The following is a 27522-nucleotide window of genomic DNA, read 5'->3' on the forward strand; positions in this document are numbered from 1 at the left end:
TTCTTGAAGACCCCTGGCTCTAGCAATATTCTTGTATCAGTAACAACTCCGTTGTTGTTATGGCAGCTCCAAAGGCAAATCTGTTTACCTTTCCTGAGAATAAGCCATTACCACTTTCTATTTAAATTGAAGCTTGGCCACTGTCAAGGTGTACCCAGGGTAGTTAGGATTTGTGGAATTTAGCAGTTAGGGTAATTCATTAATCCAACAGCTGGTAAATTTTAAAACTCCGTACTCTTTGCTAGCATACCTTATACCATGGCTAGACATCGAATGGAAAAAGCTGCCATTACTCAGATGAGTAGAGACTTGATGGGCATCGATATTAGCGAGAGTCAGTATTGAACTGACAGTGACTTCGCCTTTACTGTGGGGGGAGATTAAGAAATGATGACTACTGCTTAGGATCCAGAGAGCAGCTAGATGAGGTAATTCAGATTGAGACAAAAATTCAAACCAGTAAAACGAGAATGAACCAGTTGAGTTACTTTTAATTTTTTTTAAATGAGAATAAATGCATACTCCAACACTGAAAACCAATAGCGCAGTAATGCTGCAGAGGCTTTTACAGAGTCGGTTGTCTGAGGAGGTATAAATCGGGCAGCTGGGAGGTGGGGACAGAGTGATGAAGGCATGAATTCAATGTAATGCGGACCAGGCTCACCACCTGGAAGTTTCAGCATCAACCCTGAGCAGGAAGTTCAGAACTCAAGTCAGACATTCTTCCCTCTGAATTCCAGTCTAAATTGGAGAGGTCCACATAAAACAAGCATACTCAATAACCTTGAATAAAGGAGACCTGCTTTATTATTTTGTATTTACCCTCTTTACCACATCATATAGTTTCTACTTGGTTGCTGTTGATCTTACGGTTGACATCTTGACTGAGGAAGCCCAGACTTTATGACCTCTTCTTCCATGAATACATATATATTTTGCATAATACATATATGTTCCTACATATAGTTGTATATGTAGGAATCTGAGGTTATAGACTAGTGGCCATGGACCTGGATTCAGTTCAGAGATATATTTTGTTTTGCCAGCACAGGTTTATTTTCTTTCTTTGAATTATTTGCCGGCATTTGAAAATGTGATGATTTCCCATACAAATCTGGACTTCCAGAAAATTTGACAACACCAGGACTGCTCTCCATATGCTAATAACACCTGGAAGTTGAGTGGTGGCCCTGCTCCTTAGATGAATTACTTAGATGAATTCCTGTCCAGTATCCTCTCTCCCCTGTTGTCTCTCATACACTGTAGCCAAATATCTTTATCTATCTGTCTCTCCCTCCCTCTCTCAGGTTTAAAAACAAAGACAAAAACAAAAATAAAATTCTAACTTCTAAGCATGTGAGTTTGGCATTCCTGATCTCTCTCTCACTCCCTTAATAAAGAAATACATAGACAAATGAAAATATACAGTATATGTATATTAGGTGAAACTAAATGCAGTTTCACACAAAAGTAAATTTTTATGGTTTGAACCTAATATTTACATTGTAGTTGTATATATGTTTGAAATCAGACTTTGACTTCACTCCAATAACTATAAAGTATATTTTTCCTAGTAGAAAAGTATTTTGTTGATCTTGCGCACCATATTTTCAATCTGTTCCATCTTTTTCCTGAGATGTTTTTTTCTTCTACCATCCTTCTACCTCTAAATCCTACCCATGCCCTTCAGTCCTAGTTCCAAGTCCAAGAAGTCTTCGATGACCCAATCCCTCACTAATTTTTTAGGCCTCTAAACTCATATAGCATTTATAAGTTACATCACATACTTTACTGCTTAATTTTATGTAGTCTTTCATTGTTTTCTCTGCCCAGAATTATGATTGTAACCTGACAACAGAGGTCCATCTTTTCCAAATATTCTTGGATCTCCAACAGCATTTAATACTTGTTGACTGATTACTTTCTTTTCGGTAAACTAAGTTGACAACATAAATCTAAAAAAGTAAATATCCCCTTTTGCAGGCGAAGCAATTCACTGAATAGAAGCCCTTCGACTGCATTAAATGTAATCTTATTTTATTCTTCTTGTTGTATTCTGGTTCTTGTGTCACTGTGGTTTGGAATATCAAATCTTTAACACTAATATTTAGGTCACATAAAAATTTCCCAAAGGAAAATCCATCTAATCAATTTTCAAAGAAAATTGTCAAAGATAAATTCATTCATTTTAAAAGCTTTTTTCTTTTGTAAAATAAAACACAGACACGGAAAACCACATGTGACAAACGTATCACTTAATGAATTATTTTAAGTTAGAGTTCAACCTGCTTCTTTGCTCTGTTTCCTGCAAACTGGCATTTGGATCAAGAAGCTTGATCAGACTAAGTAGGTTCGATCCTTTTGGCAAGACTCTAGAGGGTAGTGTGTTCTTTCATTAGGAGGTATGTAATGTCTGGATTCTCTGTTTTATCTTAGCAATCATGAATGCTTAATGCATAGTTTCATTTATTCGCTGGGGCTGAAAAATAGCAATATTTGAATTTTATCATTTGTTTCTTATTAGTAGGACTAATACGGTAAAAGGATACTCCCCTCACATGCTGTTTGGTTACGCAGTGGTAGAGTTTATTCAAGAAAGACATGATAAATATTTGACTCTTTACCCAGACTTGAAGATAGTAATTTGGTTCCCTGTCAATCTCAGAAGTGACCAACTCTTATTATTCTTTAAAAAATCTTTATGAATTCACACATTCATATATATTTGTTAAGTTTCATTTCATTGCAACTTTTATCTTTATTGACGCTCAGACTGTCTTCACCTTTGGTCAGTGGAAAACTCTTCCAAGCTGATTTCTGAATCCATTTGACACAATCCTGTTAGTCTTTGAATATTTCCTTTCTATTTGATATGTGAGGATGCCTCAGGCTCAATTGCTGTGTTTCCTGCCTCAGACTAGGAATCAACCAGTTCCCCAAGAAGCCTTTGTTTCTTGCAGTGCAAAATATTTTTTTCAAAATCTCAGTTTGGGTGCTAGGGATACCCATTGTTATTGAGTCAGTGTTTCTAGACATTTTCAGTGGACAGAATTAGAGATAAAATACCTTTTGAGTTTAAACTGATTTTTCAATTAAATTTTAGGAACACAATACTTCATCTTTTGTTCACACCAGGAATCCAGTTCTCAAGGACACAGGGTACGATAGAATTAGAATTTCTCCTGATAACTCATTTGCTCTATCTCATATTACATTGGTTTCAGAATAACAATAATAATAGTACCACCATCAATAATAATTATTGAAACATTTTTGCATATACTATTCATATTCTCCCTTAATTTTATCTTATGATTATAATATAGGTACAATATCAGAACATGTAGCCTTGCAAAATAAAATCTCTCCCTTTTAACCCTCAGTTAGTCTTAGTTCATTAAGTTTATTGTTCACCAGTTAGCTATTAGGTCAGTATCTCACCTGGTCATTTCGAATGTCTAAAGCTCATTTTCTAGTGGATCTCGGGATCAGGGGAACAATATTCCCTGATTAATTGCAAGTTGATAACAGTTTGGGTGAGCCCTTTATATTTAAAGCTAACTTTTGTTGACTGGAAAATCCTTGAATCACATTTTCTTACCTTGAGTGTCTCAAAAAAAATCACTTAAATTTCTTCGGGCACAATATGGTGCTGTCAAAAGGTCTGATAATAAACTAATTTTCCCTCTTATAAGTCATGTATTCTTTTTGTCCATGTGCCTAAAAGATTTTTTTAAGTCAGCAAAAATTTCTTGAATAACATTTTTTCATCTATATTTGTTCTGTTCCCTTTCTTTGGTTTTTTTCCTCAAGGACAACTATTACTCCAATGTTAGCTTCCTTCTAGAATATTTGTCACTTTTTCCTGCATTCTTTTTTACTCTTTCTTCATTTACTTTTGTTTTTGTTTTCGTTTTCTCCTTGTTGCATTTATTTGTTCATCTCATTACACTTTTTTTTTTTTTTTTTCATTACACTTTATTTCTCAAATTTCTTTTTCACTTAGTGGAATTCTTTCTTGAGCTAGGCTACTCCATTCGGATTCCTTTGTCCCTTATGTGGAATTCTTTCTTGAGCTGGGCTGCCCCATTCAAATTTCTTTGTCACTTACATAGAATTCTTTCTTGAGCCAGGCCGCCTCATTTCTGAATTTTTCCAATTCTGATTTATGTAACTCTTGCATATCTGGCATTTTATTTTCTTAATCTTGTTTAGCTCACTTTGAAACAGTAAATTGCAGGTTTGATCTGTTTTTCTCGTGTATTTTTGATCCTTTTCTTGTGTACTTGTCTATAAGAATGATATTCTCCTCATTTTGTTTTGTAAGGAATTTAACCTCAACAGATTTTTGTTGCTCGCTTTTATGTGATTTGTTTCCCTGCATTCCCAGAAGTTCAAATAGCTTTTCTAAATACACAGAGTTCCCTATCCTGTTGTTTTCCTTAGACCTGCGCTCAGGGCTCAGCAAACTATAGCCTGTGGGTCAAATCTGGCCCAGGTCCTATTTTTGTTTGGGCCCCACTGAACTAAGAATGGTTTTTATATTTTTGAAGAGTTGTAAACAAACAAACATAGACGAATAGGTGACAGAGACACAGTTGTCTGCACAACTATATTGACTACCTTGGCCTTTTACAGAAAAGTTGGCTGAACCCTGTTACACACTGAAAACTATGGCAGTTTGCTTTCCAAGTTTTCATGACTATTCCTCTCTCCTACTTTGATCTGGACTTTCTCTTCCTTTCATGTCTATTGCTTCTGTCCTACTCATAAATTTTAAATATGTTCTTAGTAGTTTGTCCCCAGTGTGAATGAACCCTGTCCTGGAAAGGAGACTTTGTAGGTTAGTTTCAAGTATTTACATTTACTGTTCTTAAACTGGTCCATTGCACTTTCTAGCATTACTTGATAGTTATTTTAGAATTACTCTGTTTTCGGGTTTGTTGCTTCCCTCTGATTTCTCTTACACAGATATTGATAACATGCAGGTTCATGATAACATGTTGGTGGTTTGTCCACATCCACTTGTATCTTAGGGTGTGAGCATATAGACCTCATCACCTCGTTTTGTCATAAATGTCTAAATGCCTTTGGTCTTCTATCTAGTTCTTCTGTCTCTTTTTATATGAAGATTCAGGAAGATCAAAAAACTATATTGCCACCACTGCCACCTTCTTCCCAGAATCAAACTCACTCATTTTTTAACAACTGTTTGCTTAATTGATTATATTCAATTTGATTTCAGGAAAATGTTTATCCTGAGTATTTCAGTACATTAAATAAATGAACACGTTCATATTTTTTCTGTTTTTCTCCAGAGTCAAGTTCCCATTATGTAATCTCCCTAAAAGCTTTTAACAATGCAGGAGAAGGAGTTCCTCTTTATGAAAGTGCTACCACCAGATCTATAACCGGTAAGCTAAAGTAGTTAATCCTCTTGTGACAAGGTATTTGAATTATGGTGAAGAAAACAAACTAAAGTGAAACAAAACAAAATACAAAGAAAAAAAATGTATGTAATCATGTCCTAAGCCTTATGTGTATATGTATACACACCATTTATTACTTTTTTGGTTATCAAAATTGAGAGGGATTCAGTCTATAAATTAGTACATGGAATTAGAGAACATAGATCTCTTATTCTGTCTTCTCCCAGTAGCTTCATGTTTTGGCGTCCTGATATCACTCTTCATTCCTCTGGGCAGCTTGTTTCAAATCAATACAATGTAGACAAGAGGGTCTCTGCAAAAAAGCCCACCAAGTGCCTGAATGGACACTTGCTTCTTTGCAGAGAGTCCTTCAAGCCGATATTACAAGGATGAACTGACCTCATGGGGCTGGCTTGGATTTGGCTGCGTCACACAGTGACTTCTTTCGAGCTGGGCCAATAGGTCACCCCAACAGTGTCCAGGGCCTCTGCACATTAAAAGGATTGGCTGCTTCAAGGACTTCTCACCTCTAGGAATTGCTACGTGAGGTGGACTTGAAAGGTAGCACAGGAGAGAAACAGGGCTCAAGGAAATGAGAAAGGGATGGGTAAGAAAGTGAGACCCAAGCCATTTATGGAGCCTATTTGTGAACAAGGCTGGACCTACTCAGAAGAAGAATAAGTACCACCTCTGTGAGTCTTGTTCATGACCCATCACATGACCCAAGGTCACATGACCACCCCCAATAGCCTTATGTCTGAAATGTGAAAGTAAAACCCAAGAGTTCCATCCTTTTAATGAATACTTTGATACTGCCCCCTTTCAAAACCCACAACCCTCAGACCTCATTCAACTTATCAGCTATTTTCACCTGAATGAGAACAAAGGATCTGAGAGCAGGATTTCATAGCGAGCCCCAGAGAACATGCAAAATTACTGAGGTGCCTGAGTATCAATCCTGGAAGGTAGGAATAAATGAACATAAAATAAATAATGGAGTCCTGTGACTTCTGCTACCACCTAAATTTATGTGAACTTTGTACAGTTTGTTTTCCAAATCCAGAAGCTTCGTTCATAAACTTATCTTGAGAATTACAGTTGTAAACCAAATTCACAGTTGTTATGTGATGGTTTTTGGAGCACACCATCAATTTATTGCTTTCAACCAGATTTCTTTGTAAGGCAAGGATATTATTCCAGAGTCTCCTTGACTCTTTGGCTGCTGGTTTCAACGTCTGTGGTCTGTCTGGAGTGGTATGCAAAAGCTTGGGTGCATGTCAGTATATTAATTTATCTGTGGAGACAGTATATATCTTACATTGTGTTATCAAAGGGCTCATGGCTCCCCAAAAAGGGTAAATAAGAAATATTACCCTAGAGAATATTTACTATCAAACGTGTTATTTCTAAATATAGAGAGATGAGGCAATTAGAGGGCCAGGATGGAAACTACAAGATAACATGGTGGAGGGTGGCTGGGATTTCCTCTTCCCTTTATTCTCTTACTCTGCCAAAGTTTCTTTGAGAGATAGCAGCCACTTTGGCTGTGCCCGTCCTTCCCATAATGTTTATTCAGTAAGCCAGCTCTTTCTTGCCTAGGATAAAAGATGGTAAAGAGTCATTGATGTGGCTTGTAATCAGACCACACAAAATTGTACCATGGTCAGTCATTTAGAACTCTTATTTTCTTACCAAAACTAAAGCCCACAAAGAAGGAACACTAAGATGACCCCCCAAAAGTCAATTTTTGAGCAGAAACTAGTAGTAATAGCGATAATAGAGTTCAGATAAGCTGAAGATAGGTTGCTCAGAAAGAACTATTTGAGGTGTTATTAACTTCTTTCCCCTGAGCATTTGTTGTCATTCTTTAATTCTTAGCATATGGCATTCCCAGAGCGGTTTCTAAAATACCAGTGATCCATAAGACAATTTTTTCCTGGTATGACTAATCCTAATGGATCTGAGAAATAAAATAATACTGAAAGTTGGAAAACGTGTGAGGAATTTTCTTATTGAAGAAAAGTCAATAAGGGGTTGGAGAGGATGAATAAAACCAGCCCTTTCCACATCCCTGCCTAGATGTGGCAGACTTATTTTACTGTGTTTTCACACGTCATGGAGAACAAAGGACAAATAAACAGAATCAAAGGTTTAGATTCTGTGAGAAACTCTTTCAATAAATGTGTCCAAGGGCTACATAGAAGATATTTTCAGTCTCTGAGCTTCTGCGAAGTATTCCCATGAGCAGTCTTGGAAGAGGCCAACATAAAGTAATAAAAAAAAAAAAAATCAGAGGCAGTAAATGCATCAGGCTGGAGTAAGTATCAGGCTGTGGTGCTTTCCAGATGGATGTGCTCATAGATGCTGGTCTACTCTGGACCTCATCTCATTCGGAACATATCAGTGTTAGAGCCAAGGAAAGTTTCACTAGGTCAAATGGGCAGGTTGTTTCATTTTTTTGCTGCACTTTTTGCAATTTTATTCCATACTGCTGTAAAAATAAGACATTTTGAGCCTGGAGAAGGGAAGAGAGCAGGGGAATAATGAGGTGTGTTGTTTGAATTTGTTTATTCTCATTTGTTTTATAAATGTCTAAATGAAGTACAATTGTGTTACTTTTTTTAAAAGCTTGTTTTGAACTTCAGTATGTTGACCATACGCTTATATGTTCTTACCAAAACAACTATTAGGAATTGAATAGGTTTCTCTTTTTAGAAAAAGGTTTAAAGCTATGTTTTGTGTTTTTGTCTTTTTTTTCACTCTTTTGTATATTACCACTGAAAATCAGTGGTATATAAGGCACCCAGGAATATGAGGGGGAAAAAAACTGGAAAAAAAAAAAGTTGTTTATCAGCAAAATAACTGCTAAACAGTTGGTGTTTAGCACTAACTGTTTAGGCACCTGGTGGTACCTAAAAAACTACCTAAACTACCTGGTGACACAGTGGTTAAGAATCCGCCTGCCAATGCAGAGAACATGGGTTCGAGCCCTGGTCCGGGAAGATCCCACATGCTGCGGAGCAACTAAGCCCGTGCGCCACAACTACTGAGCCTGTGCTCTAGAGCCCATGAGCCACAACTACTGAGCCCGCGTGCCACAACTACTGAAGCCCACGCACCTAGAGCCCGTGTTCCACAACAATAGAAATCACCACAATGAGAAGCCTGTGCACCACAACAAAGAGTAACCCCCGCTCGCCACAACTAGAGAAAGCCCGTGTGCAGCAACGAAGACCCAACACAGCCAAAATAAATAAATTAATTAATTAATTTAAAAAAATGTTTAGGTACTTGGTTTAGGTAGTTTTTAATTCAACTACCCAGTTTCTGACCTGAGAGGGGAAGATAATTAGCAATACATGTAGCATATATTTAGAGCAGTGCTTGCCACCTGCTACTGAGTTCTGCTTTGTTGGAAATACCGTAGTGTCTGTACTATCCAGTACGGCAGGCACGAGGCTCATTTGGCTGTCAAACATCTGAAATTGACTAGTGCAACACAATAAATGAATTTTAAATTTTATTTAATTTTAATTAATTTAAAGTTAAATTGTCCATTTAACTAGTGGCTATTGTATTAGCCCAGCTCTGGAGGAAGTGGCAAATAGAATGACAAGCCATGAGTGGGGAAAAAAAAAAAAAAATCTCCTCTAAAATAAGCAAGAAAAACTTGGCCAGGTTAGAAATTTTTGAATTACATAAGTTCGTAGATATATACCAACAAACAGCATTACTTGAAATTTAGGGATGCATTCTGGAACTGAGACTCCAAGAAACTCAACAACAAGTCATGAAAAACATACTTTTCTAAAATCCAGAGATAACAGGATTGAGTATTACCATTTCTTAAAGTAGAATCATGACTTTTCAAAATCTTATATAGGGTACCTGTGAAAGACTGTAAAGTTAGTATAGGTGTATCAACAAAACTAGATTAGGCAAAGAAACAACAGATAGGGTAGCATGAATATGAGTTGATCTAAAAGGAGTTTGTGATTGAGAGTAGTCCTCCCTTGTGTATAGCATTCTTCCTGGTAAGTCAGCTGTGAATAGAAACAAGTCAAGTGAGGCAGCACCTGCTCTAGTTTCGCCAAAAGGTTCCACTGATGCGCCAGCCTGATGACAGATTGCGATCCTCCTAGAGGCTGCAGTGTCTTCAGCTGCCCCTTCATCATTTCATAAATCCATTTGGGTTTAAAGGAGCCCTTAATAAAAAGACGCATCAAAGGAAATACAAAAAGCCTGGGCTCTGTCATTAAATTTTAAACACATATTTTTCTTTCTCTCTCTTTCTATTGTTGTTCTGTTTTTTTTTTCTTGGTCTTCCTTTTGTTCTGTTTTTGTTTTCAGATTTTATAGTTTGCTCCAAAGACCACAGCCCAGTAAACTACTAAATAATTCATTGGAAAACAGTGATGAGTAGGGGGTAGACATTTAAAACTCAGTGGACAAAGTGAAGTAATCATCAGAATCAGCCCGCAGTCTCTATATTGTATTTAAAAATATAAGCTCTGTATGTTTACTGCTTCAGATACTCTACATTTTAATACGTCTCATCTCCCCAAATGCCATCAAATGCCCAGCCTAAGAGCTCATCTTGTTTTTTGTTAGTGAGGATACATGTTATATGATTTCAAGGAAAATTTTAGCAGATTTAAATGTCTTAGGTAATAAATAAAAGCCTCAAAACTGGACTCCAACTACAGCCTCAAAATAGGCTCCCCTGATTCTGACATCCCCGGCATAAAAACAAATATAAGATTTTTCTAGAGAATCTTATGAAACCACACACGTCATTATGCAGATTCTGTTTGTGTTATGGATGTGTGTACCTCAGCATGTGTATATCTCAGCACAAATCTCATCAGGTTGTAGGTAGTTCATTCTGTCTCCCCACCCAATAATATGAAGTCTTTCCATGGAACTTAAAATTTTCAAACAAGGAATGTAGATACAGAAATGCCATAAAAAACTTAATTACTTAATTACTCTGAGAATGTGGGTAAAATGGACACTTCTACACTTTCTGTAAGAATTTCAATCTAACCAAACCATGTGCTGTGTAAACCTAATTATCACATCATTGAACCATGTGGACCACAGACTTGGTCTGGCTTTGTGCAGTCATAGCCATAGACAGATTGCTGTAGACCTCAGGGCCCTTTGGTCTTTTATCCTTTGTTTGTTTCTTACCTAAACAATATTTATGCAGATAGGATCTAAGCAATAATAAATGCATTAGAGATAGCAAATCAAGTTAGAGAAGGAGGAGAAAAACAAACAAATAACAAAGCAGATATTAGGTAGGCATTTATTTCCTTTGCAGGAGGAAATAAACCAGACACTCCTTAGTACTTTGTTATTTTAAGTTATCTGCATAGTTATAAAACTGATGAATTCTATACTGGACCTTTTAAGAAACAGTGTACAACATTCCAAGAAAAAAATGGACTTTTAAATTATATAACTAGAAGTGACAGCCACATTGATAAAACCACTCTAAGGAAATGAGTACATTATGGAAAATAGTCAGTTACTTTTGTAATCTAGCAATACTGTTTCTAATGAGTTTTCCGATTGAATTAATTGTATTTTTTTCTGTTCTTCTCATGTTCCCTTTCATCATTATTGCCATGCATTTAACTCATTGTGATGTGTTGCCACTGATGTTTATTTTTTTAACTCTTTTATTTATGTATTTATTTGTTTGTTTCATTTGGCGGGTTTTTAAACCCAGATCCCACTGACCCAGTTGATTATTATCCTTTGCTTGATGATTTCCCCACCTCGGTCCCAGATGTCTCCACCCCCATGCTCCCACCAGTAGGTGTACAGGCTGTGGCTCTTACCCACGATGCTGTGAGGGTCAGCTGGGCAGACAACTCTGTCCCTAAGAACCAAAAAACGTCCGAAGTGCGACTTTACACTGTCCGGTGGAGGACCAGCTTTTCTGCGAATGCGAAATACAAGGTGAAGTTCGAATTGATAGTATGAAATTTCACATGAACTGTCATTTGTATAATACATTGTTTTAAATGCATCCTGGACTGTCATGAGTCATTTTGCTGCAGTGACATGAAATGGAAAACAAAGCATTTTAAGAACTCAGTATCTAAAATTGGCTTGGGAATTATTGTGTCTTAGGAAACAATTCTAAGGCAAGGTAGAAAAATGTCAAGAGCTGCAAAATGTTATTCGAATTCCACCAGATGTTGGGTTTGTATAAATAATGTGATTTTGTACAAGGGAATGCCATTTTCTTTGGAAAATAGCAGAGCTCTACATTCATTTTTGGGACAGATTTTGGTGTTTTTCTTTTCATTTGGAATCTAGATTTACACCAGAGGCACCCCTATTAATGTTAGAGAGACCCATCTTATAGTGAATATGAAAAGGAATACATGATGATTTTTTTACACCATCCTTAGATGGTGAACACACTCTAAGCCATTAACATCTACTTCCTCATTTAGCCTTGAAACACCCGCAGGTGGTCAAGAAAATCCACAATGCACACTCCCCTTTAATTAATATGAATTAGACCAACTCCCTTGTTGTTGTCCTATCACTGAGTCATCTCACAACCCCCCTAAGAGCTCCTTAGAGATACATATTTGAGACACTGTCATGACTACCTTCAAATCTCTATCAGCCAGCCTCAGCAACTCCAACAAATGGTTATTTATATACTGGAACGATTTTGTTACCTCCTAAGCCTACCACATGCTAGTAGTGTATATAAACAATACACAAATGTAGAATAAAATGAGATCAACAAGTAATTATTAACCACCTACCATTTACTTAGAACTATGCCAGATCATAGAGGCAGTTTAACATGCTTTAGCTGTTACTTCACATACTTAAAATGGTTACTTATAATTTTGGAATGCATAATACATTCAGCTCCATAGGTTTACTTCAAAGAATTCATAAGTTATTCAAGTGAGGTACTATATTAAAACACATTTAAAATATTCACAGGATGATTATTTGGGGTGGAGAATGTAGCTTTAGAGATAAGAGCCTAAAGCGGGAGCGGGGAGAGGGCGAATTGGATGAAGGCAGTCAAAAGGTACAAACTTCCGGTTATAAGAATAAGTAAGTACTAGGGATGTAATGTACAACATGATAAATATAATTAACACTGATGTATGTTATATATGAAAGTTGTTAAGAGGATAAATCCTAAGAGTTCTAATCACAAGGAAAAAAAATATTTTTTCTGTTTATTTAATTTTGTATCTATATGAAATGATGGGCATTCACTAAACTTATAGTTTAGTGGTAATCATTTTATGATGTATGTAAGTCAAATCATTATGTTGTGCACCTTAAACTTACACAGTTCTGTATGTCGATTATATCTCAATAAAACTGGAAGAAGAAAAAGAGCATAAATGTTACCCAACAACAAAGGAACCAGTAGTTCAACCCGGGCACTCCACAATCTTCATACTCCCCTTATATCCCTTCTCTTTACCACTCTACTGGGGTGGATTTCAGGGAGAATCTGGATCTCCCAATACTTTATCCAATGTTCTTTCCACTAATCTGCTGTCTTGCTTAATCCAGCCTCAAGCCAGTGGTGATTTGGGGGTATGAAAATATCCTTTGGAAATTTCTAACTCTAAAGAGCCCAGATTAAAGGAAAATCCCACCAATAATTTTGTAAGTCTGCCTCTTTTCTCCTGTAGCCATGCTGGATCTGCTTCTAGTTTCATTCAACCTTTAAGTGGCGTAAAATTCACATTTCATAGTAAATCAGTTTTTAGTTGAAACCATTTAAAAAACAGTTTTCTTTGGTTCTGCCTCCCTGCTAGGTCAGGTACTAGGAGAAACTCTCCAGGCACGTCCAAATAGTATCATTGATATAAAATATACTCTAAGTATCCTATCTGTCTCCTTACAGTATCAGATTTAAGACTCAGCAGAACTATAAATAAGGATAACATTATCAGATAAGACAACTGATGAAACACATGAGAGCATTTTTAAAAAACTCTCTTTATATACAGATTACCCAGTTCTAAGTTTGCTTTTAAAAGACTGCTTTAAAAATGTTATGCTCATGGTTGCTGTACTTTGTGGATACATTCATTTCACAGAGTGGCTGTGGGTACCTTGCCAGTACGTGAAATGTTCTGAAGGACAATGATTGTTCTCTGCAGAATGATTTGAGTTTCAAAATTTCTGGAGGCATTTTTTTTTCCAGTTGAAGAGTCAATAGAACAGACACAGGATTATTGAGTCTCATAAAGCATGCCTACAGTGTGAGACCCAACCAAAAGCTATCCTCTGTAAGGAGAGGCTGTTTTCTCTTCCGGATTGAAGTATGAGAATTGAAAGAAATATTTTAACTGTTTCTCTCCCCATCATCTTCCCTGACCTAATAAGGCTTTCCATTACTAACGTTCGACCCCTCTTCTCACACATACACACTCTACACCCACACCCTGAGAAGCAGGGTTAGAGGAAAGAGTTAGGCAAGCTGGATAGCAAGGAAAAATGTAGAGCATATCTGGTCTACTAGAAAGACATACATTAAATTTAAATTTTACAGATAATAGTAATAGACTACTTTGGTTTTGCATTTTGAACTTTTCAAACCACTGTCATATCTATTACTTCATCTCCTTCCCCAGTAAGCTTTATAAGCTAGGCAGAGCAACACAAGGTAATGGGGGAAAAATACATACATGGAGTCAAATAAATGGGCTCTAGAGTTGGCTTTCCTGTGTCCTGTCATGTGACTTAACTTGTTTAATCTCCTTTTTTCTTATCTATGCGGTTGGGATATTGATATACTATCAATATAAAAAGAATAAGTAAGATTCTGCATAGCTAAGTAGGCATGTAGAGATCTTTATGAAGACTTGGGTAGGTTGTATAACTTGACAAAATTCCCCATGAAACTAGAGCTGGAACTCAGATAAGCTGATGGCTTTATCCAGGCCTCTCCCCCCAGGAGTACCCTTCTACTTCAGTCCCACGTCAAGCCATAATCCAGACATTCATATTTTGATTGTCCAAAACTCTATATTGACCTTCCTTATCAAATGGAGAAATTTTCTATAATTTATTTTCTACTAAAGTGATTCATCATTTGATGTTTTATATGACTTTCCATTCAAAATACATTCATTGACTATTGACTAGTGCTTACCAGATACTAGCATGGATATTACAGGAGATAGAAAGTTGTGCAAGACTCAGTCTCAGCCCTCAAGATGTTTACAATTCAATGGAGAATTTATCTATATGCTGTAAATATATGTGTGTGTGTGTGTGTGTGTGTGTGTATACACCACACATATAGAGTGCCCATATCTCACACTAGACAATGCATAAAAAATTGTAGCTAACATTTATTTAGTACTTACTCTGGGCCACATACTATGCTTTACTTGACTTATTTCACTCTTTAAGTAGCACTGTAAGGTCATTGCTACAGTTATTTCCATTTTATAGGTGAGGAAGCTGAGACTCAGAGAGGTAGTGCCTAGGTATTCTGCCCCCCCCCCACACACACACATACAGCCATGATTTTCCAAAGTATCAATACTTCTAGGCTAATGATTTATGTTGAATAGTAAGTTCTGATAAAGTTCCTGAGAAAACTCAGTGAGTTAATGGCATTTATAGAATGCAAGTGTATCATTCAAGAATACAAACAAGGCATATAAGAATTTAAGAAATACAAAGGACAGTATTGCTTAGTTGCCTCCCAAATGCCAGTTGTGTCTATGCTCAAAGAGACTAGTTTTATCAAAGTGTGGTCTTCCCTCCTAGCTGAAATATTTCTCATTACCCCATTCCTCCCCTTATTTCCATTTCTAAGACTTAGAGGTATTCATGACAGGGAAGGAGGGAAAGATTCGAAGTTATATATCAGCCTATCAGATACGAGCTGCCCGTTTCGTGTTTTATTTGATGGGGTTCCATCTTAGTCTACCAAGTATTTTTACATTTATTTAGGGCACACATTTTTACAGCTATTTTTAAGAAGAGCTTCTGATAAATGTTTATGAGGTCATCACTTAAATAGGATGGATGGGCGCATCATCGAAATGTTATTAGAACCGTTAAATATTTATTTGATTTTATAATGAAATGTAGGATTTCCATAGCTATAATCTAAGAAGGATTCATAGTAGAATAAAAAAGATATACCACACTAGAATACCTAAGGGAGGAGATAGGTATGACATAGGTGGAGACAAAAAATTTTCCTTGATTTTCCTAGACATAGATATATAACAAATGTAATAAATTTAAAAGTAAAAGTAAATATTTAACCTTGGAAGATGATCAAGATCTAAATAACAAGCATAAATTGATATTTATAATAGGCATAAATAGTTTTTAAATTTGCCTGATGATATGGAAAATACCCATTAACCTGGGAGATTAACCTTTTTCTTCATTACAATTTTGATCTTTTGAGTAAGCAATAAAGACAGACAATTTACTTTCTACTAAAATATCCTTAACCTGTTGTTTAAAAGACAAAGAATGTGTTCAGAAGACCAAAAATATTATCACTAATGTAATCATTTAATATTTATCCAATTTATTGTTCTCTTCCTGATCATCTGCTCCAATGACCATACTTCAATGTATATTTAACGTGACCTGTGCACAAAGAAAGAAAAGCACACGACACAATATTGCTTTTGTCCATTTTCTTTATAACAGCTATACAGATTCTGGAATTACTAAAAGTTTGTATCATAAAGAGTTTTTTTTAAAAATCATAAGCAGTAGAGCTCTAAAAATTCATTTTATTACCAGTGGACAATAATCATAACCATCTATGTAAAATACATAAAACATTAGAGCCTCTGAAAAAAAGACTTTGATTATTAGAAATAAATTGAAGTCGAAGTCAGTGCAGATAACCTTAAAAATGGAACTGACAGAAGGAAGTGGAATTGGTCCTGTCTCTGTGGTTATTGCCTCACTTGGGAAAATTTATCAGCTATCTGGCCCTTTTAACAACATAACACCTGATTTTATTGATTAGGTTTTAGATGTACAATCAGCCAGTGTAAACTGGTACAGAAAGGAAATAAAGTCAGTGCTGTGTCCTAGGTCTTCCGCTGTTTGGAAATAAATTCCTTTTTTGTTGGCTTTTGATAGTCTTCTTATGTGTCTTGATTTACCAAGTTGAAAGAGTTCATTTCTTTTTCCCTTTTCTTATTTCCCACTTGTTTAGTCAGAAGACACAACATCTCTGAGTTACACAGCAACAGGCCTCAAACCAAACACAATGTATGAGTTCTCGGTCATGGTAACAAAAAACAGAAGGTCCAGCACATGGAGCATGACAGCACATGCCACCACATATGAAGCAGGTATGTGAAGAAAGACTGGCTTCGAAATTTCTACTCTTGATATTTGGTAGTGGTGTTTTCCAGGTACCAAGGAAGTTGGAACCTGTGTCCACCATGATGTCTAAATTATACCTTATTTTATATAAAATCATTCATAGCATTTTTGTATCTAATATTATCCTCCCCACTCTAGATAAGAAGAAAATGAGTCCCCAGTGGATTAAGTGATCTGGTTTTAATCTGTACGTTAATTTAGGAGACCTGAATATAAATCTTCTTTTCAATACATTTAAGCAAAGGCATTTTACTCTGTCCAAAGCATGCATGTCTTTGATCAACAGGCATAGTAGGTATTTACTTTTTTGGAAAGAAATTAGATACAAAATGAAACATTGCATTACAGCTGTAGCCTCATGGATGCTTACCCTAAATAACTTCAGCTGACAGTGGGAAGAAGTTTCTGGGGGGTCATTTTCACTGTTTGGAAATAAGACAACACAATGGAAAACTTTCATGCATTTTGCAATAGTTCAAGTCGAGAGTAAATGCAATTCACTGTAAATTTTACCAGTCACGTTTACTATGGGTCATAAATGTTGAGTTTATAACCTTAGCAGACATGCAGTGCACTTGGCATTTATAGTTCCCAGAAATACAACATCCGAAGAAAAAAGGGTTTAACATACTTTTTGATTGCTTTCATGGCATTACATCATATGTGGGGATAAACTGTACCACATGTTTCCAAATTTTAAAAAATATACCAGTGAAACTTTTATCTGGGTAAGTTGAATTTCTTTTTCCATTAGAATTTGCCCAATGGCATGGCAGTTCTAATTTTTATTTCAGGCTACTACCTTAACTCTAAGTTCATTGTGAATATTTTTACAATTTGAGGGTACTTTTTTCTATAAGAAGTTTTTTTCTAGTTGTTTAATTTCAATACCTTCTTCTTCTATTTTACATGTTTATATATATTAAATCATTCTCCTAGAATTCTGCCCTGGATGTCAATGTTCTTAGCTTCTTAGGAAGAATAAGACAAGCTGAATGAGTTATGAACTATGGGGAGAATAAAGGCTCTGCTCTTTCTTTTTAACTTAAAAGGAGAAGAAAAGAGTTAAGTGAAAACCAGTAAGGCATTTGGTCTTCCCTGAGTGAAAGAGGAGTAGTAATTTCCTCATTCATTTTTCCCTGTCATAAACATAAATGCACACCAACGTCTGACTTGATAAGTGCACCCTATTGATTTCTCCTCAACTGCCTAGCCTTGTAGGGATGTCAGGGGTGAGACCCATTGCTGACCAAAAGATATTAACTTTTAGAAATGTGGCTAGGAGGAAGGGTGATTGTCAAAACAGATAATGACCTGGACAGAGGTGTAAATAGCATGTGGATAAGATCCCTGGGTGATGATGAGAAGCAAGAAGTAATTCACAAGTGTCTGCAGGTTTTATAACTGGGAGAAGGAAATGAAGTGAAATAACTCCAGCGTTTGCTTCTAATTCCATGATAACGCAAAGACTCTATGGGGCTGCGTTGTTATGCACTTGTGCTGAAATTACTCATAATAAAGGTAATGGCAGCTGACAGATTCTTGAAATGAAACACTTCATTCTGTCCAGATGATGAATCCCTAATTTTACTCTAGTTAATTGAAATAAAATAAAAATAATTGGAAGGACAGCTGAAATAATGAAGTCTTGGAGAGGGAACAAGAAGCAGCAGTATTCCCAGGCTTTAGAGATGAGGAACTATAGGACTCTCCCTTCAAGGTGTTACAGTCACAATGGTTTGACCCATGTGTTTTCCTTTCTTGTATCAACATTCAGTTTCCCAGAAGAGAGAATCACACAGCTAAAGAGAGTGAGCTGAAGGCCATGAAATTTCTATTTGATGTTGCTACCCAGCTCACGTGACACAGAGGAGAGCTTGTTCCCAAAGGAAAAATCCAAGTGTTCTCTCTAAATGAAGGAGGGAATGGGGTGTTGAGCGGTCTAAAAACAAATGCCCAATACGATTTCCAGGGCTGGAAATCTTCTAAATCTTGAATGTTACCATCCACTCATACACTTAACAAAGAAATTGAAGCATGGGAAAAGTCCTTTGAGAAACAGACAAACCAGAGGGCAGTGCGGGTCCAGTTGTCTGAGATACTGATTACGGGTTTCCAATAAGGTTCATTTTAATTGTCAGGTCCTGAGATAGGTACTTGGTATAAAAGGTAAAGAGAATACAGCCTTTATCTTGGAGAGAATTATAATCTAATACATAAGACAAATATTTTAAAAATACAACCTTGAAGTAACATGAAAAATACAATCATAGAATTTTGGCCAAGTTGGAATCAGAGCACATAGATCCAAGTATAAATTCTGTCTGGAGAAGTCAGGGAAGATTTCACAAATGAAATAATGACGGAGCTGTGGCCTGGGTGGATCGTCAGGTATCCATTCCAGGGCCTTCCAAAGGAAGGAAGCAGCATGCACAAGAATACACAAGCAAGTATCAGAAAGATGTCTTAAAGAGACGCTTATGAATGGTTCAGAGTGACTGGAGCATAGTTTTCATGGACAGCATAGGGACACGAGAGTGTATAAGAAAATACAGTATAAATCCTGCAGGGCCTGGTATTTATTATTTATTGTTATTAATATCATTTAATTCAATAAGGACAGGTAAGAAGTTATAAAAGATTATTTCAGGAGAACCCACGAGATTGAAGAAGAGCAGACCGTAAGACCTCCTTCTGCTTGACTTAGGGGATCTCTGAACTTGTTAGGGCCACTATAAATATCCAGAATTTTTTTTAAAATAAAATAAATAAATAAATATGAGGGAATAGTATACAGTTCATATGATAATCCTAAACATCTAAGACATTGATTCCAATACCAGAATCTCTATTTACCAACAGTCACATGGCTTGAGGAAAAAGAAAAATTTGCTCAGCACCTGAAATAGATTAGTCATTAGGTTGTTTTTGGGTTTTTTTGTTTTGTTTTGTTTTTGAAAAATAACCAGCTCTTCAATGTATTATTTTGCTAAAGCTGGAGTCATTTTATATTTTTTGAATATCAACATAGAGTCAGTGAAGCAATCTAATCATCATCATCTGTTTGCTAAATAAGCATCAATTTTAATTTTAACACAGTTAAGAAAAAACAGACTATTCTGACTAGTTAGAAAGACAGATCTTTAATTACTTCCAAAATTGGAAATTTTCTTATTATGTTTGGTATAATATTCTAATTTGTGGCTATATATTACCTTCCTATCTGTGGCTTAGAATATATCTTGAACGAGCTCTTTATAAAACTAACCCTTCTTTAAAGTAGCATTGCGTCTCTGGTATTTTGCTATTACAAATCTTTTTTGCAATAATGTCCTTTCTTTCTTTTCTTTAAAATATATATATATATATTAAACTGAAATACATGGTCATCCAAGGCAATGCTTCCTTCTTTATTTTTTAATTTATTTTAATTTATTTATTTATTTATTTTTGGCTGTGTTGGGTCTTCGTTTCTGCGCAAGGGCCTTCTCCAGTTGCCGCAAGCGGGGGCCACTCCTCATCGCGGTGCGCGGGCCTCTCACTATCGCGGCCTCTCTTGTTGCGGAGCACAGGCTCCAGACGCGCAGGCTCAGTAGTTGTGGCTCACGGGCCCATTTGCTCTGCTGCATGTGGGATCCTCCCAGACCAGGGCTCAAACCCGTGTCCCCTGCATTGGCAGGCAGACTCTCAACCACTGCGCCACCAGGGAAGCCCTAAAATACATATTAAACTATGTTTAATATACAGTCTCTTTACTCAAGGATCTACTACACTAGACGTTTTCTTCTCCTCATCCTTCTTTTCCTTCTGCTTTTCCTTCTTCCTTCTCCTCCTCCCTCTTTAAAAAAAAAAAAGTTAAGTATATTAAGTATTTTATCAGGATATTAAAATTTGGTGAAACTTTGGTTAACCTGGTATCCTAGTGGCTGGGAGAATCAGGGCATTGGAAATCAAATGGTATGATAGATGGGAATGTTTGATGTCCCTCTATTTGGAATTCTCTTAGGAAGAGAAGCTGGAAATAGAGTGTTGATAATGCTCAGATTCTGCACTGTTACAGTCAACAGAAGAGCTGAAGAGAATTATAAGAGTGAAGAGGAATTCAAAATTAGCACCAAGTTTTATCTATTTGTAATATACAAATACACCTGTGCAGAGATCAGGAAATTCCTCCAGAACCCAAGCTTGGAACTTAAAGACATTCTGACATTGCATATGTCAAATTTGGGGTAATTGAAAAAGGCTATGTATAGTAGACTTGGACACTGTGAGCTGCCTAGAAGGAAAACTGACTGCATTTCAAAGCATAGCGAGTGAGAAAGCAGGTCAAAGGAAACCTGAAAGATACTGGACGAGCTTGGCCAGTTTGCTGCCGCCTTTGAAGTATATTTAAATTTTCGTTGAGCACAATTTAGGGGAAGAAAAGTCCTTTTATCCTTCCAGGTTCTTGGTTGAGCCCCCCTGTAATAAGAAACAGATTAACAGGAGAAAAACAAACAGAAGTTTGATAATAAGTATACCTCTTGTATATATGAGAGATACCCAGGAAAACAGTAATTCCCTAAAATGGCCACCACTTTCAATACCATCTCCAGCTAAAGACAAAAGGTGTTGGAGGGTGGGAAGCCAGTAATGGGAAGTTTTCGGGCAAATCACAATAAACAAGGGCATGGTTGTTATGTACATTTAAGTCTCTGCCTCCTTGTAATCCTCCTCTTCCTGGCACAAAGAGGGAGATACCCTTATAAACGTATAAATTTCCCTTTTATGAAAGAGTAACTTCTACTCGGTTTTCAGAACTTTTCCTCTGTCTGTTGTTTCTTAAAAATAATCAGCTTAATTCTTATGCCAAAGAGGCATATTTGGGGGTGACAAATTCTGTTTCCCTCAAACAACATGTGTGAAAAGTAGCTCTAAGCAAGACAGCATTTCTTGCCATCTTTACTTCCTACCAGGTTGATACTAAGACCCTCATAGATTCTATTTCCTCTGTTTTCAAATATTTCTTTGCCTTCTTGTTGGGAGATACCTAGTATGTTACCTAAGCAAGATGTTGTGACCTGCATGTAAATTCTTTCTTTATTTTTTTTGGTCTTTTTTTTTTTAACATGTATTTATTTATTTATCGCTGTGTTGGGTCTTCATTTCTGTGCGAGGGCTTTCTCTAGTTGTGGCAAGTGGGGGCCACTCTTCATCGCGGTGCGCGGGCCTCTCATTATCGCGGCCTCTCTTGTTGCGGAGCACAGGCTCCAGACCCGCAGGCTCAGTAATTGTGGCTCACGGGCCTAGTTGCTCCACGGCATGTGGGATCTTCCCAGACCAGGGCTCGAACCCGTGACCCCTGCATTAGTAGGCAGATTCTCAACCACTGTGCCACCAGGGAAGCCCTTTTTGTCTTTTAAGGAAAAATAAAATTAGGTGAATTTTCATTTATGTATAAATCCTACAGTTGTAACAGAATTTTGTCTCTTGGAGACATGTAGCCATCAATCTCACTAAGTATGTGTCCATTTTTTTTTGTTCTTATAATGGTTCTTACATTTTTAGTGCATCGCTCACTTGAAAATACCAGTTATACTTTTCTCTACATTCACACATATTCTGTTCTCCTCTCTATATTCACACCTTTGAATGTCAGTTAACTTCCATGGAAAAACATTACTTTCTGTATCTTTGTTTGCTTGTTTAATTCAAATACCTAAAATAAATTGTACATGGTAAAATAAGCATGATATACTGTGTGATAGATTCTGAGTGTCAACATCATGATTAGAAGTCCCATAAATGTCTGTTTTCTTTCACATCCAATGACAAGACCATGTTTCTGTTTCATCTCACAGCCCCGACCTCTGCTCCCAAGGATTTGACAGTCATTACTCGAGAAGGGAAGCCTCGCACTGTCATTGTAAGCTGGCAGCCTCCCTTGGAAGCCAATGGAAAAATTACCGGTAGGCACCTCAGCTTTATTTCCTGTGCTGCTCCGCTTGTCCTGTGATTGCTTACCTCCTGTGCACTGCTCATGCCTTTTATGTATTAGTTTTCTGTCCCAGCATCTCAGTTGACTCCTGACCCTTTCTGATTGTCTCTTCTTGCCCCCTCTGACCTTGGAATTCTTCTAATGGAGGCTACAAATACACACACAAACACATTTCATTTGTGTTGCTTCCTGAAAGATGTGCATTCCACTTAGTATAGACCTTTTGCTTTTGATTCTGTGCAGCATTAGGATAACCTTATAATGGAATGCCTCTGAGCCTAAATGACTAAAAAGAAGCCAGTTGTTTGGCAGTTATAAAATACAAAAGACACGTAATGACTGTGTATTTTTATAGGCAACATAGGAAGGAGGTTTGTCTGAGGGTTTTTAGTTTCTCACTTAGCTTTTAGCTTCTTACTTAAATCATAAGGTTCAGAAAACACTTGATATTGACTGACGGAAATTGAACTTAATGAATATTTCACAGTGAAAGATTTTATTTTGCCAAATATTTCTGATAACATTGATGCCTAATTAAAGCATCCATTAGAAGCCTGTAATGTTAATTTAGTATGAAAAATATAATGGAGTTCTAGCACAGATTTTGCATTTAAATGATCACTTTAGGCTTTTAATAGATGTCTCCATAGCATATAATTATTATGAAGAATATTGTATAACTAAAAATGTGCACATTATAGTCTAATTAACTTGAACCATTGGGTTAGGCGCATGTAAGAGTCACTCCTGTTTCTTCTTTTTTTTGCATACCAGAAGTGGATAGCATTATTATAAATTAACAAAGCAATTCAGTCATTCTGTGATACAGAGATAAGCTTGGAAATAACAGTTCAGATGGCACACTTACTTTATGTGAGTTACTTTTTGAATTTTACAGAATGAAAAGATAATGTGAAAATTCCAAATGTGGTTTAAATTTAAGTTGAAGACGTGTTTTCTCTAGTAAATTGCTCTTACTGCAATAACAAACAGAATTTCCATTTGAGCTGAACAAATATGGAAGAAGAAGAGAGACATAAAATCTCTCCCAAATCTTATATACTCAGTTGTCACTCTGCCAGGCTTTTTAAAACTGAGGGTGGCTCATTATAATTTTTTCTTCCCCTTAGTGTTATGATCTATTATCATTGGTTCTGTTTCAGTACTTTTGTAGATTTTGATTTGTTTACATGATGGCTTTTCTTATGTTATAAACATATTTATAAGCATATGGTAAATCAACAGATAATAAGTTTAAGAAGAAAAAAACAGAATAGAAATTGTCTAAATAAAAACAAGTTCTGATAGAAACAAATATATTTTGGAGTAAAGGATAAAATAAGTCATATACTACCCAATTTTCCACTTTATTTAAATAAATGTCATCACAAGGTCTATGTGAACAATAGAATGTGTTTTCTTTTTTTTTTAATTTTTTAATTTAATTTTATTTATTTTTTTATACAGCAGGTTTTTATTAGTCATGCATTTTATACACATCAGTGTATACATGTCAATCCCAATCTCCCAGTTCATCACACCACCACCCGCACCCCCGCTGCTTTCCCCCCTTGGTGTCCATACATTTGTTCTCTACATCTGTGTCTCTATTTATGCCCTGCAAACCGGTTCATCTGTACCATTTTTCTAGGTTCCACATATATGCGTTAATATGCGATATATGTTTTTCTCTTTCTGACTTACTTCACTCTGTATGACAGTCTCTAGTTCCATCCACGTCTCAACAAATGACCCAATTTAGTTCCTTTTTATGGCTGAGTAATATTCCATTGTATATATGTACCACATCTTCTTTATCCATTCGTCTGTTGATGGGCATTTAGGTTGCTTCCATGACCTGGCTATTGTAAAGAGTGCTGCAATGAACATTGGGGTGCTTGTGTCTTTTTGAATTAAGGTTTACTCTGGGTATATGCCCAGTAGTGGGATTGCTGGATCATATGGTAATTCTATTTTTAGTTTTATAAGGAACTTCCATACTGTTCTCCATAGTGGCTGTATCAATTAACATTCCCACCAACAGTGCAAGAGGGTTCCCTTTTCTCCACACCCTCTCCAGCATTTGTTGTTTGTAGATTTTCTGATGATGCCCATTCTAACTGGTGTCAGGTGATACCTCATTGTAGTTTTGATTTGCATTTCTCTAATAATTAGTGATGTTGAGCAGCTTTTCATGTGTTTCTTGGCCATCTGTATGTCTTCTTTGGAGAAATGTCTATTTAGGTCTTCTGCCCATTTTTGGATTGGGTTGTTTGTTTTTTTAATATTGAGCTGCATGAGCTGTTTATATATTTTGGAGATCAATCCTTTGTCCGTTGATTCCTTTGCAAATATTTTCTCCCATTCTGAAGGTTGTCTTTTCATCTTGTTTTTGGTTTCCTTTGCTGTGCAAAAGCTTTCAAGCTTCATTAGGTCCCATTTGTTTATTTTTGTTTTTATTTCCATTACTCTAGGAGGTGGATCAAAAAAGATCTTGCTGTGATTTATGTCAAAGAGTGTTCTTCCTATGTTTTCCTCTAAGAGTTTTATAGTGTCCAGTCTTACATTTAGGTCTCTAATCTATTTTGAGTTTATTTTTGTGTATGGGGTTCGGGAGTGTTCTAATTTCATTCTTTTACATGTAGCTGTCCAGTTTTCCCAGCACCACTTATTGAAGAGACTGTCTTTTCTCCATTGTATATCCTTGCCTCCTTTGTCATAGATTAGTTGACCATACGTGCGTGGGTTTATCTCTGGACTTTCTATCTTCTTCCATTGATCTATGTTTCTGTTTTTGTGCCAGTACCATATTGTCTTGATTACTGTAGCTTTGTACTATAGTCTGAAGTCAGGGAGTCTGATTCCTCCAGCTCCGTTTTTTTCCCTCAAGACTGCTTTGGCTATTCAGGGTCTTTTGTGTCTCCATACAAATTTTAAGGTTTTTTCTTCTAGTTCTGTAAAAAATGCCATTGGTAATTTGATAGGGATTGCATTCAATCTGTAGATTGCTTTGGGTAATATAGTCATTTTTACCATATTGATTCTTCCAATCCAAGAACATGGTATATCTCTCCATCTATTTGTATCATCTTTAATTTCTTTCATCAGTGTCTTATAGTTTTCTGCATACAGGTCTTTTGTCTCCTTAGGTAGGTTTATTCCTAGATATTTTATTCTTTTTGTTGCAATGGTAAATGGGAGTGTTTTCTTAATTTCACTTTCAGATTTTTCATCTTTAGTGTATAGGGATGTTAGAGATTTCTGTGCATTAATTTTGTATCCTTTTACTTTACCAAATTCATTGATTAGCTCTAGTAGTTTTCTGGTGGCACCTTTAGGATTCTCTATGTATAGTATCATGTCATCTGCAAACAGTGACAGTATTACTTCTTCTTTTCCAATTTGTATTCCTTTTATTTCTTCTTCTTCTCTGATTGCCGTGGCTAGGACTTCCAAAACTATGTTGAATAATAGTGGTGAGAGTAGACATCCTTGTCTTGTTCCTGATCTTAGAGGAAATGCTTTCAGTTTTTCACCATTGACAATGATGTTTGCTGTGGGTTTGTCGTATATGGCCTTTATTATGTTGAGGTAGGTTCCCTCTATGCCCACTTTCTGGAGAGTTTTTATCATAAATGGGTGTTGAATTTTGTCGAAAGCTTTCTCTGCATCTTTTGAGATGACCGTATGGTTTTTCTCCTTCAATTTGTTAATATGGTGTATCACATTAATTAATTTGCGTATATTGAAGAATCCTTGCATCCCTGGGATAAATCCCACTCGATCATGTTGTATGATCCTTTTAATGTGATGTTGTATGATCCTTTTAATGTTTTGTTGGATTCTGTTTGCTAGCATTTTGTTGAGGATTTTTGCATCTATAGTCATCAGTGATATTGCTCTGTAATTTTCTTTTTTTGTAGTATATTTGTCTGGTTTTGGTATCAGGGTGATGGAGGCCTCATAGAATGAGTTTGGGAGTGCTCCTTCCTCTGCAATTTTTTGAAAGAGTTTGAGAAGGATGGGTGTTAGCTCTTCTCTAAATGTTTGATAGAATTCACCTGTGAAGCCATCTGGTCCTGGACTTTTGTTTTTTGGAAGATTTTTAATTATAGTTTCAATTTCATTACTTGTGATTGGTCTGTTCATATTTTCTATTTCTTCCTGCTTCAGTCTTGGAAGGTTATACCTTTCTAAGCATTTGTCCATTTCTTCCAGGTTGTCCATTTTATTGGCATACAGTTGCTTGCAGTAGTCTCTTAGGATGCTTTGTATTTCTGCAGTGTCTGTTGTAACTTCTCCTTTTTCATTTCTACTTTTATTGATTTGAGTCTTCTTCTTTTTCTTGATCAGTCTGCCTAATGGTTTATCAATTTTTTTTATCTTCTCAAAGAACCAGCTTTTACTTTTATTGACCTTTGCTATTGTTGTCTTTGTTTCTGTTTTGTTTATTTCTGCTCTGATCTTTATGATGTCTTTTCTTCTGGTAACTTTGGGTGTTGTTTGTTCTTCTTTCTCTAGTTCCTTTAGGTGTAAGGTTAGATAGTTTATTTGAGATTTTTATTGTTTCTTGAGGTAGGCTTGTATAGCTATAAACTTCCCTCTTAGAACTGCTTTTGCTGCATCCCATAGGTTTTGGATTGTCGTGTTTTCATTGTCATTTGTCTCTAGGTATTTTTTGATTTCCTCTTTGATTTCTTCAGTGATCTCTTGGTTATTTAGTAA

At 36.3% G+C, this 27522-nt stretch overlaps 1 protein-coding gene across 1 annotated transcript in view; it reads left to right on the plus strand.

The window, feature by feature from the left end:
- The window catches only part of DCC (DCC netrin 1 receptor), a 946816-nt gene that overhangs the window by 790880 nt on the left and 128414 nt on the right, over positions 1-27522 (plus strand). The window contains exons 17-20 of the mRNA XM_068562459.1: positions 5319-5414; positions 11167-11399; positions 16648-16786; positions 22661-22768. Coding sequence (XP_068418560.1) covers positions 5319-5414; positions 11167-11399; positions 16648-16786; positions 22661-22768 — 576 coding nt within the window. The remainder of the gene's footprint in view (positions 1-5318; positions 5415-11166; positions 11400-16647; positions 16787-22660; positions 22769-27522) is intronic.

The sequence above is a fragment of the Eschrichtius robustus genome, chromosome 14, assembly GCF_028021215.1.
Source record: "Eschrichtius robustus isolate mEscRob2 chromosome 14, mEscRob2.pri, whole genome shotgun sequence".
Classification (NCBI taxonomy): Eukaryota; Metazoa; Chordata; class Mammalia; order Artiodactyla; family Eschrichtiidae; genus Eschrichtius; species Eschrichtius robustus.